Source organism: Rhyacophila brunnea, unplaced genomic scaffold (genome assembly GCF_057557595.1).
Source record: "Rhyacophila brunnea isolate RB1 unplaced genomic scaffold, BYU_Rbru_1.0 scaffold_1, whole genome shotgun sequence".
NCBI lineage: Eukaryota > Metazoa > Arthropoda > Insecta > Trichoptera > Rhyacophilidae > Rhyacophila > Rhyacophila brunnea.
In genome coordinates this window covers 51,628,976-51,645,956 of record NW_028232751.1, presented here as the reverse complement: position 1 = coordinate 51,645,956, position 16,981 = coordinate 51,628,976, and the positions used below count along the sequence as shown (strand labels likewise).

Sequence of the window (16,981 nt, the reverse complement as noted above, 5' to 3'; positions counted from 1 at the left end):
TATGGACTTTGTGTGAAGTCGATATTTCAGTAATTTATTATTGCAAATCCATAGACAACTCAGTAGAGTTAAAAAAAATAGTACACGTCAAATGAAATGTCAATTTTAGAGAAACAAATTCCCTGCGTAGATGTAGATATGGTGATATTAATAAACTACTTCTCAAACATAATATTCCGTGCATTCGCATAGACTTATTTAAATAGGTACCACCACTAAACTATTCTATATTAAATGAATATGATTGTATGTGGGTATGTCAAAATAATAAATAAGAGATCACACCACATCACGTCTAGGCAGACAACTTATTTAACTACCCCTCCCAAGGGTTGAATGCAGTCTATAGTCATTTATATTATTATATTATATTATGCAAGGGTTTCACATATACCATTCATAAAATTATAATGAATATGTACTTTGTAAATACAAAAAAATTGATTTATGTAGTATTTTAGAATACTTAACACATTGAATTTCAATGCAACTCTTCACAACTATATTATGCATGTAGTTTTTATATAGAAATTGTGAATCCAAGGAAGAATCCTTAAGATTTTCAAATAATAGTGATTTGCCTAAGTTTATTTGCTTATTGTTAAAAAAAATAATTCTGCATTGACCCCTAGGTTATACATAGGCAGAAATTGCATGTAATTTTGTAACATGTGACCAATTAAACTTATGACAGAGTTAATGGAAATATATCTGAACGTATACATTTATACACAGTATGTATACATATTAAGCGGAGACTCACATTTCCCCGTTATTTGAGTCTAGTTTCTGCAGTCCCGTTTTATTTGAGTACATATAATTCCCGGTATTACATTGAAAATACATATTCAAAATTCAATTAAAATTAAATGTATTCAAACACGATTGGTCCAACTACAATGGAATAACCATATTAAATACAGCTTATAGTGTTTCATCTTCATTCTGAATGGTTAAATACACAGAATGTACAATGGGCGAGAATCAATGTGGTTTTCGCCTAACGAAATTAACAACCAATCAAGTATTTGCCCTACATCAAATCCTGGAAAAATGCCACGAATGTAAGATACAACACATAACACTTATTTGTTGACTTCAGCCAATGACTATCAATAATCAACTCTGTGAAGCATTATATGATGACATATCGTCACCGTTCAGGCAAAAGTCACCAACCCTAAAAACATAGTTTTGAGATATCGCAATTTGAAAGTTTGAAAATGCAGGAAAAATCAGATTTTAATGTTTTTAAGGTTTTATCTACATTCAATTATTTTCTCACGTCTTCTTAATAATTTCTTTAAGGTACTTTTACTTTTTGATGCTAATTAAAACATCTGGAAGGTTTTAAAGGAGGCAAGGTAGCTCAAATTATGGTTTGGTGACTTTTGCTTGTTAATAATCTGAACAATGTTAGCCAAAAGAAGCATCAGTAAAACTCACCATCCATAGTATAGTGACTTTTGCTTGTATATTTATAACGAAGGATTTTTTTTTATAGAGTCAATAATGTCTATTCACCTATAATGACTTTTGCTTGTTAAGATTTTATCGAAAGTCATTTAGTGAAAAACAAATAATTCGGATTTAAGCAAAATTTTACTAACTAATGTACCGAGGTGAGTTTTGCATCTTAAAGAACATAATTTTACGCTTCGGGTGACATACTTAACTCAAAACTGCCATTTTCAGGGTTGGTGACTTTTGCCTGAACGGTGACGATATATACGCTTGCATACTTAGTGAAAATATATTTCCATAAACAGAAATCATACATACAGTATGTTACACAGGCCACATGTAATTTCTGTCACGAATGACTTCTTAATCAGAATCACATATTATATAAATTGTATTTGGATATAGATCGGTGATTCCCAACCCGATTCGCGAAACCCTGGGGCTCCGCGGGCTGTTCCAACTTAAAACCATTTTGATAATATGGTAATCACAAGGTTTTACATAGTCTACTCTAAAACACTACAGCATTTTAAAATTTTATGTCGGATCTTATGTGATAATTATTATTGAAGTAGCGAGTTTTAGGTGGAAGAGACATTTTTGTAGCAACAAGGAATAAAGAAATAAAAAACAAGTTATCAGTTGTCATGATTGAATGTCACAAACTGCTCACTTTGTTTCTATGAAAGTTTTTTTAAATTCGCACGTTAAAAATACAGGTACAGCAAAGCATTGATGTGGTTTTTGCTTTTCTTATTAATCCCACGAGTTTTGAACAAGGTGGAAGTATATTAATATAAATTATGTATCCCAAGCAGTGTTGCCATATTCTCAAAGTGGAATTATAGTACAGAGCCTCCAAAAATATAGAATGCGTTGAATGACCAATACTTTTCTGTATTTTCAAAAAATTCTGCATAAAGTAATTAACGTCTCATTTTTTTTTTGACAATGTTCAGATGTAAAGAAACTAATTAACGTCTCGTTTTTTTGGACAAAGTTGAAGAGGGCTTTTTCCTTTAGTACTTTAGTGATATTTATCATCTATTGCCAACTTTTTATCCGATTTTTCAAAATTATAGTATTTTGGGTGTACTATACCTGTTTTATATCATACATAGTACGCAGACGAAAATTATAGTACGGTTGGCAACACCGATCCCAAGTGTAGGCAATAAGCGGAATATTTTTTTTCAAAATTATCTACCTAATAATTAATAAAAACAGTAAAATTTTGCATTTTAACACTGCACAAAATTAAGAGAGTGATGCGACTGATATAAATATATAGCTTTGATTCTGTATAGGCGCTTATCATTTTGCATACAAAGTGTAACTAAAAATAGTAAAAGGCGACATTTTTAATGTATTCTGTAAGTTTTCTTTCTGGACCAACTTGGTAGGGTCTGCCATAAAAAAAAAGATTGGGAATCACTGAGTAGACTGTAAATATAACATCCACTGTAGCATTTGGATGAGAAAGTCCACATTAGTAATAATATATTAAATAAAATCATATATTTTACAAAACAATAAATTGTAGCTAATACATTTTCAATTTTTTTTCCACTGTGTGATAGTTTAATTAAAATATTGGTGCACCTAACGGCATGTATATTAAAACATGTACATAATGACCACTTTCACTATTAGTTTTAAGATCTCCAACAAATTTCAATATAATTTTCATTTTACCAATGGTGTCCCAACCATTTGTTCACTTATGTATACAAAGAAAACTTTGAATTAAAATCGCTTCTTCATTGGGCGAACTAAGTAAAGACAATGTTTTTAATAATATAATTATGTCAAACTAATTATGCTGTTTTTTTCCAAAATATTTCTAAACCTAAAAAATGTTGTAAACATTTATAAACAATATTATGCTGAAACAATTTTCTCAAAGATGGTGAAAGTAGGTGATACTCAGGTACATTATTTTAATGCCAAATACATTTCTCCGAAGATATAAAATATACGTATATGTGAAATTTTTTAAATTCACCACCTTAATTTATTTATGCTAATTTAAAAAATATAATATAAAATAAAAATTATGTATAAGTTTTCCAAATTCATCATTGTCATATTTTGCTATGCCACTTTAAAAAAATCCTTAGTTTCATTTTTACAATCAGTCAAACAGAATATAACATGTCCAATGTGCATATCCATTTTAAAAACAATGAAACAACCTAAGTCCATGATGGGAACCCATGTAGACCCATATTATAATAATATAGTAGTGATAATATCCCTGGGACAAACCTATGACTGACTTATGATGAGAGTTTTTTTATATAATCCATTATAAATAAAAACTTATATGATAACAGTTATTTACAGTGATGATTAAACATATTGATATTCACTTTGTAAAATATAATTAAATTCAACTATTTAAAGTGGGATTTCCTAAAATACTGAGGATGGATTTGAATGCAAAGGATCTGCATTTTGAATTAAATTGATGTTAGCAAACAAAACCATTTTATTTAATGTGCATCATCGAGATGGAACCGTACAATGTTAAAGTCAGAGCCCACAACTAGAGCTTGTGAATCTTGACTTTTTTTCGAGATTCGAGAATTCTCTGATTAATTCTTGAGAATTCGAAACTGGATTATTGATTTGTTGAAACCTCCGCTGAAAATTTTATGTGAAGTATGAGGCAACCAAATTTTTGTGAATTACCTTCTAAAAAATTTTATGTTCAGATTCAAGATCAAGAATTTTTTTCACACACGAATTTAACAAATTCTGTTCAAAATGAAAGTCATGATTTTTTTAGGTCTTTGGGGAAAGTGTTCACCTGCGACTTAATCTAAAACACTAGATCCTAGCAAGAAAACCACCAAGTTATGAACGCCGCTTCCGAATCTCATTTAGTTATATATTCACGGCAAAAATATCTTAAATACTCATCGATCATTTTTCAAGAAATGAGAATCAAAAATTCTGAACAGAAAAATTTCGAGAAGGGAGAATCAACTTTTCGCATCATTTCTCGAGAATTCTCTATCACAACCTCTATCTGTAACCAATGTACTTATGATGAGACCGGGTTATGTAGAAAATAATCTAATGAACCTAATCTTGCAATGTTAAGTGTGTGAATGGTATTAGTTTGTTCACATAAACAATACACGAGTGGTATGTCACAATAATCACGCAAGTGCACTACGGACATTAAGTTCAACTAACATATTACTCAAAACAAGGGAAAACCTTAAACAAATATGTTTAGGCGGCCAAACCAATGCCGCTTCCTACCCGATCCTGTGAAATGTACAGAGCTTATGTGATTAAAATCCTTGTAGAAATATATACTTAACCAAATATCAAATTCTACCTTATCTCTTAGACAAACGGTGAGCGTGCCGATACCGCCATGAACAATTAAAGCCACGAAGGTCTGGTGATGGAGTCAAAAGACTGGCGAACACCTAATGAGCTATGATAGCCAGGGGGGAAAATACCCATATTTCGAGGTCCTGAGTGCAATAAATCATCCTGATGCCTTATGATGTACTGTTGGTATAAGGGAGAAGAATGATCCAAGCTCATGAAAGGATATCCCTGAGTGTGTGTGGGGAACTGATAAGGATTGCTTGAATTGTGAGGCACAGATTGATGAACTGGTTTCACACACTTTTCATTCCTCTCAGGGGTGTTTCTCTGATGCGCCGCAGCCGCTGCCACAATATAGTTAGCAGCCATATATTGGTTAGAGTTTCGCAGTTCTTCCAAAAAGTTAGGGTCACTGTAGACTCCAGAGTTGAGAGTGACCCCCACAGGAGCAGGGGGACCGAAATTAAATGCACTGCCAGGAACATTGGCAGTCTTCAAAGAAATAACAGATTGCTCTGATATGGGGGGTTGGATCACCTTATGTCGTTGATAAGAGTGAAAGCTTTGATTACTTCCAACTGACACTGGAGTAATTTCCACTGCTGATTTTTTTTTCCTAGATCTTGTGGTCTTTTCCACAGGTGCCGGTTGAGACTGAATTGTTGAGACATGTTGTAAACCGGCTGGGTACGTATTCTCTCTTGAGAAAGCCATAGTCATAGATGTTGTTGGGAATATCGGGTTAGAGGAGCTTGGATTGTGTGTGCTGGTGTGTACATTCTTTGGATACAAATGTGTGAGTGGGATTGTTTTGTTGTGATACACACCAGACCCTGACGGTTGGAATCCACTGAGAGCTCGCTCATCTTTTGCACATCTCTCCATCAATTGGGAGTGGTTGGGCATGGTTCTAATGGTAGGTTCGTTACATAAAGTGGAATGCACATGTGACTGTGATTTAAATGACTGCAGATTTGCATTCAGCATCGGTGCACTGGATCCAATATTATCAGACGACTTAGAAGTATGCATACCTGAAATGACATTGCACGGATCAAATATATCTGATTTTTGACTGTCTGCCTTAATCATAGATGACATCGGCGGACGTATAATAGGAATTCTCAATTCAGGTTGTTGTCTTTGAATTGATTCATTGGTTTCATTAGTATTGGGATTGTACATTGATAATGTAGACTCACCCTTTGATTTACCCATCCCAGCTGTCGCCGACAAGATGTCTGAATTAGAAGCATATGATTTGGAACTGTCGATTTTATTTTGCATCTCGGCGTTCTTTTCCATTTCCATATGCCATTCAATATAATTTGGTAAGTAGTTCTTGGCAGACTCATCACTTGGGAATGGACACCCACTGAATGTTTGTTTCAGAGCCATTTCTCCCCTTGTCATATTTATATCGGAGAATAAGCCACTCGGTTTAATGGAGTCAGTAGATTTACTCTGTACCGGTTGATGCCTGCCAGGGTCTGATCTTCCCGCAATAGTACTTGCCATGTACATTTCAAATCCTTTGTGTGATGTGGACAGATCTGAATTAAGAGACTCAATTTTGCTTGCACCCAGATGTGTCAACTTATTCTCAGAATTAACACAATCAGACATCAGATAACCCATATTTACCATATTATCCAAATTCAATATGTCAGAAGCACTTCTTTGTTGATTGCCTTTGGTCTCCATTATTTTTGTCGAATATCCCATATTTACCATATCAACCGCTTTATTTTGATGTGCAAAGTCAGTATTAGATACAATATTCTTCAAATCACATGTAATATTGGCATTCAGCAAATGCTCATTCATATTTTGGCCAGGTACACTGGAGTTACTCTTAATATAAGGTGCATCCATTCCAATGCCTGAAAACTTATACTGACTCTTTCTGGCAGAATACTCTATTGAGTTAATGTTGTCTGAGTACTGAGATTTTGATGAAACACTCTGAATTTTACTATCAGCTGTACTAACCGCTGATTGACCAGAATCACTCTCAATAACAGGCGGTTTAGGGCTCTGGGCATAGTGTAATGAAGTTTTTTGAGCGGCCTCTACAATTGTGCTAGTGATAACACTGGGTGGGTTACTACGACTGCTTAAGTCTGATACGTTTGAATCAGTTTTTTGAGATTGGTATGTAGATTGTTCAGGGTCAAGCACTGTGGTGATATTTTGTTTATTTCCTAAGTATGGTTGCGGCTCACTCAGTATTGTGGATTTTCTCACTAATGATGGTGTACTGACAATACTTGTTTCGGGCAATGAAGTTTGACAGGTTTCACTATACATCCGTTTCTTAACAGGGAAAGAAGTTTTCTCAAATGCTCTGCTGTCTTGAACAGGAGGAACATTACTTGCCGTCGTTGGCTGAATGAAGGTCTGCGGTGAATGCTGTACTTGAGAATATGGGGAATGCTGACTATGATGAGAGTAAGGTGACCGTACTGGAGAGAATGGTTCAGCAAACGATGATGGCTGCTGATAAACAGACTCCGTCCCAAAAGCAGGGTAATCCTCAGATCCACGTTGTATTTTTTTATCTTGCCCAGGTTTATGCGAGTCATAATAAGGGAGCGGACTTTTGGGTCTATCGCTTCCATAACCCTGAATTATAGCCTGGTTGGTCAGATTCTGTGCAGTGCTGGCAGCCGCGTACACATGTTGAGAATAGGCAGCGTACGGCGATTGAGGTGCATCTCTCGGACTGCAACTTTTTTCTGGACTGCTTTTGACAGAGGCAGTATCTTGATAAAAGCCCACCCTAACAGTACCGTTAAGAGGGGGGTAGGCTTTCTGGTGGTCTTCCATTCGCGGAGAAGCGGGAGACCGCAGTAGAGGGGAAGAATGTGAAGGATGTCTTGGAGAATCCAAGTCTTGGCTGAAGCTGGACCGTTCTGATATGGAACTACCAGTGCTGGTACGGCGAGGTCTGCTACCCATCACTACACTCGGGTGAGGGCTCTCTCCCCCTTCCGGAATGACTGAATGAATCTCCTCATTAGCACTCGATTCACTTTTTGCATTATTGGTTGGGCTGATACTTTTTCCTTCTAATTGAACAACATCGTTTGATTTCGAGTCATCTTGGTCTGATTCATCAGGTTTCTTTTTTCCAGAACCAGTTTTCGGCGCACCAAAAGCCTTAAACCAGGCACTCAGATTTGGTGTTGCCTTTTCCTGGCACTGCTTCAATGTCATTACATTGCTGACAACGTCATCGGCTTTCACTGTGTCTTCTTCCACATTTTTCTCTACTTCCTGCAGTTCATCCGTATCTTTCACTATTACAGGTTCCGGTTCGGTAGAATCATTTTTAGATGATTCAGCAACCACAACCTCCTTCTCTTTTGCAGCCACTGGAACATTTGTTTCGTTAGTAAAATTGTGCTGCTTGCCTAAGCCAAAACCCACAGTGGCTAAAACAGTACCTAGACTTAGCTTGGGACTTCCTTCCTCAGTTTTCACTATGAGAGAATTTTTAACTTCTTTGGACTTGTTTACAGCACTGAGTGGCAGAGCCGAATCTTCTTGTTTGGAAGTTGATTGAATGTTAGCAATCAAATTTCCTTTTCCCTTTCCTGGCTGAAGTCGATCGATTGTTCTTTGAACCTCCTTTCTTCGCAGAGGAACTTTTACAACATCTTTATTTGGGAGACGTTTCTTGACATTCATATCCTTCCGCACATTTGCACTTTTATCTTTGTCTACAACTCCTAAATTGTCTTCATCATGTTTAGCTGGAATCAGCAAATAGTCATCAGGACCCACATCCTGGAGAGGTGAGTTGCTGTTGGATTCAAATTCAGACAGCTTAGGAGTATCGACCAACCAATCATTGATATCTTTCACCGCTTGCTCCAGCGCTTCAGTTGCAGATTCGTTTTTAGTGATCAAATGCTTTTTTGAAACCTTCCTTTGCGTAGTATTGACTTTATTTTGACTGGCCAATATAGTATGCTCAGGATTCATCTCACTGAGTTCATCGACAAACTCATATTCATCCGTCACAACACTTTTGACGTCTGCTTTTTTTGTCATGGAATCTAATTCTTCGTTTAATCGCTTCTTCTTCTTATGACTACCCGACCGAAACATGTCATCAAAAATAGATATGTTCTCATTGTTTTTTTCACTCTTAGCTTTTAATTTTTCTATGGTCTCTTTCAACTTGATATTTTTGTCTTTCTCTGGAGCTGGGAAATTGGATTTTGACTTCTCGGGAATCAAATCCCAATCAGTTTTCAACATACCCCTCCGGCGCTCCTTGATCTTGTCATATTTATCTTTGTAGAAGTCTATATCGGGAGCTTTTGCTTGTTCCTTAGAACTTGTTGCAGATAATTCAGAATCCTTCAGTTTTTTGGTAGACTCATGAGACTCGGTGGATGACGGCCTCCAACCATTTTTCTTCTTCTTTTCCTTTTCGTCAAGGTGCTTGGAATGTTTCTTCTTATGCCTGTTTTTATCGGCTGCATGCTTTTCAATCCGACTCTTCCTTGATTTTTTCAAGTACTTCAACTTTTTCTTCTTTTTAAGAGAGAGCCTGTCCTCAGACTTTGAATTACCTGATCGATTCTTTTTCTTGACGCGGGTTGGAGACTTTTTCAACGCACTGTCTGTACCTTTATCTCTTTTTTTGTTTTTTTTTCGATCTAAAAAATTCTTCTCGGTTGATTTTGATTCCGGGCTTGGTTTCTCAACTGCCGTTTTTGGATTTTTCTCACTATCTGATTCATCACTTTCTTCACCTGAAATTATAATAAAATCTAGATAAACACTGGAAAATAGTATATTTATTGGGCTATACCAGCGTTTCCCAACCTTTTTTGGCTCGCGTACCACTTGGTAGTACATCACGCTTAATTGTATCACTTCGTAAAAATGATTGTATTTCGAGAAATTTGTTATTCTATTTGTATTATAAATTTTATAGGGTGACTATATTTCCCAAAACTCAATTTATTTAAGTTTAAAAAAAAATACCAAAGGTTTTATTTTTTTTTGATAAAAATGAGATATTTGAACTTTACATATCACAATGTTTTTTTTTTAATAAAAGGTGCCGAAGCTCATTTCTTGTCGAAATTCAAAACTAGAACATTTAAAGAAGTTTTTTTTGAACTAATTTTTTCCCAAAAATTACCGATATTAATAGAAAATATATGTATATAAAATTAATTAAACATGGTAAATGTAAAAATTCTTCTGATGAAAACGAGACAGTTCACACTCCCATTTTTACAAATTTACAGCAACGGCGAAATTTTTGTTTTAAATATAATAATATTAATGAAATTGTATTTAAAAATATTTTTATTACCGAAATTTTCTATTTATTATCGAAAATAATTTTTATGAAAGTGTTGCTTAAGATTATAATAAGTACATTGTTATCAAGTTAAAAGTTTAATTTTTAAACAAATTTTACGAAAATATAAGCACAATAATTATATACGCATAATAAATTTAATGAGATCCTTGTGCTTGTTTTGCAGAACATATTTCAAGAACATAAAGTTTTCGGGTTTTGGAAAACACTCCATGAAAGACGATTTTAATCCTGTTAAATGAACTATTATATGGGCATTTTCGCCAAAGTTTGTACATTGCGTTTTTAGCATGTCCCATGACTTTGATTGATTTTTTCATAGTTATTATATTATAGAATATTGGAAAGTTATGTATTTTTAACATGCAAATTTATTAATTTACTTTATTTGATCAGTTAAATACAACTGTCTGACCTGTATATATTTTTAATTGATTATTTAGATCGAAAGGTAGTGTGTTTTTACCATGTCCCACCCCTAAATTCAAATAAACAAAGTCTGACTTCGTCATTAATTTTGAGTGTATAAAATTAAATTCATAGTGTCTTCAACAGCTTACATTATATATTTTTGGAAAATATACAGTTTTTCCGTAAATTTGGACCAATATTGAAAAAAATCACGTTTAAAGTGTGTCCCAGGATATTTGAAAAAGTGGAATTCCACATTCCGTTACCACGATTTTAGCATGACGGCGAAAAATTTCTACTATAAATATCTATTTTTTTAATGTAGCAACACTTTTGTATAACACTGATCGCCATTTACAATTTAAATTGTTGGTGTGTGTCGGTATCGCTATCGGAACAGGTTGCTTTCTGGGTTTGGTCATTTAAGAAGTTCCACTACTGTTACCACGATTTTTAAGGTAAGAAATCACATATTTCTATTTCACATACCATACATATGGAGCTTATCTTTCATACTACAGATATAATAAAACATTTCGCAGGTTTAACAATAAAACTAAGCTAAATTTTGGCTTCAAACACTTCTGAAACAGAATCCGTTACTTCCATTCCGAAACTATATTGGTGGTAACGTATATGTGGAATGTAAAAGTAACGAAATGGAATGCATAAAGTTGGGTTTACATTGTGTGTTTAGTTCTTCATAGATTATAAAAAGTTTTATTTTGTCTGTTCGTATGAAAAACAAAAATATTTTCATTAAAAAATATAGAAAATAACCTGACTATATAAATAGATATGCATTAATTTCTCTTTAAAAATGATTTTTTTTATTTGGTTGTACCAATTCATTTTTTTAGATGCCGCTCACTCCTGCTCAGAAAATGAGAATTTATAGGAAAAGATTAAAACGCGATCCAGCAAAATTTGACGAATATAAAAAAAAATATTTAAAAAGAATTAAGCCCAAGATTAAAAAAGCATGTGATATGTCTGAATACGCAAAACTAGCGCAGATAAAAGTATAGAGAGATAAAAAAACAACAGAAGGAAAAGAAAAAACACACGACTGAAATAATTGCGAGACAGGCACTGGCTCTGTCATACTCTTTCTGTTATACGCCACTAAAATTTTAAAACTTTTCCATACATTTTAGGCATAGCAATTTATAAAAATGTATGAAAAAGTATTTATTTGTTACGTTTAACAGAAATGTGTACCCTATTAGATTTAATACCTGGAACTGTAGGTATTCGCGAAATGTCAGAAAAGTCTTGATTACAATCAACCTGTATAGCTACATTTTATGTTGATGAATACAAGTCAATTTCAAGACAACATACAGTCGAACTTGGTTATTACGAGGAAGATGGGACCGACTGAATTTGCTTGTTATAAGCGTTACTCGTTATATCAGAGAATAGGTATTTTTAAATGAGCATGTCACATTACACAAAAAATCGAAAATAAAAAATCTGGAAACCATCGTAAAAATCCCCGTAACAAGCATGGCATTCATAAACTACAAAAGTTGTTTATTGTAATGAACGCTGGTAGGTACCTGCGGACTTCACAAACCTTGGATTTTTCAACCATATGCGTGGATACTTTTTTATTATTGTCGGCAAAACACCAATAAGGTAGGTACTTAGACACTTTACTAGTGTCATAAACGTAATCCAACCCCGGCGGCATCCTGTCCAATCGGATTTTATTGCATATGGTCGAAATGTTTTTAAACGATCGACACATTAACAGTATTTTAGCTCGGTATATCCGATAAGTTGCTCGTTATAACAGCGAATAAATTAAATGTATGGCGAAATTCATAAACCAAATGTCAACAAATGTTTCCTTATTACATCCGAGATCTCGCTATGTCCGAGATCGTAATAACCGAGTTCGACTGTAATTATTTTCGTAAAAGTTATATACTCCGTGCCGCGCTAGGAACTCGCGTCCGAATCCCTTGCTGCTTTCATTTTTTTCATATATTGTTAATTTGCTTTAAAATATTTTTGATCTGAGTTACAAATAATATAAATCCCAAATAAAAGTTATGGTTACTTATTTTACTAGTATTGTGAAATTTATTATAAAATATATCTATTTTAGTGATTAAGTTTGATTTGTTTTGTTATTGTGACGCACGTTGAATATATATCTGACTATCAAAAAATTCAAAAAAATTTCATAAAACAAAAATTTGTTTTTATGGTAACATGTAACTTTTGCTTTACAAATTACATTCCGTTACCATTTCGTTCCATTCCGAAAATGTCCCAAAAAAAGTTGAACGTTAACTATTTTTCATTGGATTATTAAATAACGAAACATATGTATTTTTCCAATAAAATTTAGTAAAAGTGATTACTGTCTTTAAAAAAATAACAGATCGAGCACTGATTGGTTTTTTCAAATACTAAAGGAAAAATGCTCTGCCATTATAGACATAGGGTAACGGAGTGGAACGAAATGTGCCCAAGAATTAAAATTCAATAATATTTTTTGACTATTTGTAGTTTTATTTTTAAGAGTATGGTTTTTTTCATCTAATAGAGCTCTTTTAAGTGATAAAAAGTGTCTCATTCATGTTTTATAAGCTTAGTTTCGTGGTCACAGAGCGGAAACTTATTATGCGCAATTTCATAATAAAAATGATATAAATATTGTATTAACCCGGCGCCCGCTTCTGTCACGAGTGTAGTACGCGAAATTTCGCAAAACTACGGGGCTACAGCGCTTCTGTCGCCAATGTTGTACGCAAAAATGCGCCGGTCGATTATGTAGAATATACATGATGCATGATTTTGAAATCTCTACCATAATTTGCCTTATTTCATTACCAACGGTGACATATATGTAATATTGTCAAATAAATTGTTACAATACTAAAACTAAGATGTTTGACATGCCTTCGACAGGCCGTCAATCTACGCTCATTTAATTTTGGTTCGAAACATCGCGCCGCTTTACTGCGTTTGCGCAGTATGCGTAATATCACTGTTGTGAGAGGACTGTGCAAGGAATCGCTCTTGTCGTTTTTCCGTACAAAATATTACGTATTTTACGCGATCTATTGTATTGTGTGAATTTTATTATAATATTTTGTCTGTGTTATTGTTTATGTGTTTTTAACTATACCATTCATGTGTATTAAACTGTTATAAAGTGTTTTGACTATATTTTTTGGACTATTTTACCTTTGTTATCGTGTGAGTGTTTGGTTGAGAACTTTTTTCAAACTTCAATATGGCTGGTTTAAGTGAGGAATTGGACTCCGATTACGAAATGTCTGAAGAAGAATTGGAACCATCTGACCTCAGTGATGTAGATATATCAGAAGAGCCAATTGAACACTTGAGAACATGGACATCCGGACCCCATGTTCCGATCGTGTATGAGTTTGATGATTTTCAATCCGGCATAGCAAACAGCGATTTGACTGAGAGTTCGCCTGAGTGACTTTTTTTTGAACATTTTTTAAACCGTGATATAATGTTGAAGGTAGTCCAACAAACAAACATTTTGTTCCACTACCAGTATAACACTCAAGAACTTGGACCAAAATCACGTTCTCATAATTGGATCGATACAACTGTATCAGAATTATATGCATTTTTTGCGGTGTCAATGCTCATGACACGAAACAAACATTTGTCACTAGAAGAACACTGGAGTACGGATTGTTTTTTAAGTGCACCCATTTTCGGTCAGACGATGCCTAGAGACCGATATGAGTTATTGCTCCAAATGCTCCATTTTTCCGATCCAACAAGTGTTACCTCAGATAGACTAAATAAAATTAGGTTACTTTTAGAGCATACACGCAAAATTTTCAAAGACACGATGATTCCGCATCAAAATCTCTGTATCGATGAGAGCATTATTGTTTTTAAAGGGAAACAATTCATTCCATCGAAGCGTCATCATTTCGGTATCAAAATGTTCGTGCTGTGTGACGTTATGACGGGTTATATTTTAGATTTTATTATTTATTGTGGTGACGGGACAGACATAGTGGATAGCCAAAACTTTGGAATTTCCGGAGCTGTTGTGACAACGCTGCTGACCGAGTATCTGGGCAAAGGGCATTCGTTGTGGTGCGATAACTGGTACACCGGTCCACAGTTATTCAAACACCTCCATGAAAATAAAACCAATGCTTGTGGGACTGTACGTAAGAATCGCAAAGAAATGCCATGCTTCAAAAAGCTGAAAAAGGGGGAGACAGAGGTAAAGTCAAACAGCCCATTGTTGGCTCTCAAATGGTGTGACAGAAGAGATGTCCACATGCTTACAACCATGCATGATGACTCCTTCGGTCCAACCGGTAAAACTAATTTTAGAACCGGAGAACCCATTATGGAGCCAAAGTGCATCTTAGAGTATAATAAAAATATGGGGACTGTCGACAAGGCCGACATGATGCTCAGCAGCTTGTCGTGCATGAGGAAATCTGTGAAATGGTACAAAAAAGTAGCATTTCACATGATTGACCTCTATTTATTAAATGCTTTCTATATGTATAAATCTGTTACTAAAAAACTTTAGGAGAATTTCAGTTAGTCGTGATAAAACAATTAGTTGCTAAGTACGCTGTGAAAATCACGAAAACTCCACAACCCAGACCATCGACTAGTGAAAATCCATTGAGGTTGTTGCCTAGAACTTTAACAGATCATTTGCCGGAACACATTCCGCCCACGGCAAATAATAAAAAGCCCAGAAGACGCTGTCATGTGTGCGGAAATTCAAAAATTAATAAAAAAAAAACATCTCTATCTAGATACGAGGGTGGGTCAATAAGTCCTTAGAAAAGCCGACAGGTGGCGCGACTAGTACTGTAAGCGGTTTGTTTTCATGCAGCGGCACTACCGATTCAGTATGCTGCGAAGTTTCAATCAGATTGGTCGGGTTGTTGTTTTTTATTTTCGTACATTTAAAAAAAAAATTGCTTGTTTACAAAAATGGAGAAAATTGAGTTTAGAGCTGTTATTAAACATTTTAATATAAAAGGGTTAACAGCAAAGGAAATAAAAAATGAGTTGGATTTAGTTCACGGCATATCTGCTCCTTCACTTGCAATTATTTATAACTGGTTAAATGAATTTAAACGTGGTCGTACATCAACAAAGGATGAACCACGCTCAGGACGTCCTGTAGAGGTGACTACACCAGAAATGATCAATAAAATCCACGATATGGTGTTAAGTGACCGAAGATTAAAGTTGAGTGAGATAATTGAGGTTACAGGGATCTCAAAAGGTAGCGTCATTTCTATTTTACATGACAAATTGGGCATGAAAAAAGTTTCTGCAAGATGGGTGCCGCGTTTGCTCACAGTCGACAATAAACGCAATAGGGTGGTGGCCTCTAAAGCCCTGTTGTCGCTCATGCAACGCAATCCGGATGAATTTTTTCGTCGTTTTGTGACTGTAAATGAAACATGGATACACCACTATACTCCCGAGACGAAAGAACAGTCAAAGCAGTGGATTGCGAAAGGCGAACCATGTCCAAAGAAGGCGAAAACCGTAAAATCAGCTGGTAAGGTTATGGCTACTGTATTTTGGGATGCACGTGGAATTATTTTCGTTGACTATTTGGAAAAAGGAAAAACAATAACAGGGGATTATTATGCATCTTTATTGGACCAGCTAAAAAACGAAATTGAAGAAAAACGGCCTCATTTAAACAGGAAAAAAATCCTCTTTCATCAGGACAATGCCCGTGTTCACACATGTTTACGATCAATGGCTAAAATTGAAGAATTGAAGTTCGAATTGGTCGACCACCAACCGTATTCGCCAGATTTAGCCCCCAGTGACTTTTTCCTTTTCCCAAACTTAAAAAAATGGCTAAGTGGACAACGTTTTTTTTCAAATGAAGAAGTCATCGATCGGACAAATGCTTATTTTGAGGACCTTCCGAAAACTTATTTTTCTGACGGTTTAAAAAAAATTGAGAAACGTCTAACCAAGTGTATTGAGCTCCAAGGAGATTATGTTGAGAAATAAAAAAAAAATACGAAAATAAAAACTGTTTTAATGCTTTTTTCTAAGGAATTATTGACCCACCCTCGTATATGTGTTGTATTTGCAATGTGGCTTTATGTCTCAGTCCGTGTTATAAAATCTACCACTCTTCAAAACAATTTTAAATGTGTAAAGTAAAAATAAATATGTAACTCAGTAATAATATTTAATAGCTGTTTAAGTGTCTGCCTAAAAGTTTGTTTAGTCTAAAATTATTGTGCTATATTTACGACCCTACAAAATGCAAGCCTTGCAGTGCTCCATATACATAAAACAAAATGGCGGAAATCTTATAAATGGTGAGTCTTTGTATAGAATTAATTTCTTCAGATATTTTTGACATTATGACTGATTTATTACAGTTTT

At 34.7% G+C, this 16,981-nt stretch overlaps 1 protein-coding gene across 2 annotated transcripts in view; it reads right to left on the bottom strand.

The window, feature by feature from the left end:
* Positions 1 to 3,929: 3,929 nt before the first annotated feature.
* dikar (CECR2 histone acetyl-lysine reader dikar) overlaps positions 3,930 to 16,981 on the bottom strand; it is a 38,083-nt gene continuing 25,031 nt past the window's right edge. Inside the window, exons 10-11 of one of the 2 annotated variants that reach the window (XM_085946919.1) lie at positions 6,018 to 9,584; positions 3,930 to 5,849 (exon numbers count right to left, since the gene is read on the bottom strand). In XM_085946919.1, the coding sequence (XP_085803045.1) occupies positions 4,864 to 5,849; positions 6,018 to 9,584 (4,553 nt within the window). In that variant the 3' untranslated portion in view covers positions 3,930 to 4,863. Of the gene's footprint in view, positions 9,585 to 16,981 lie in introns of both variants that reach the window. The other variant, XM_085946909.1, reaches the window with a different exon arrangement.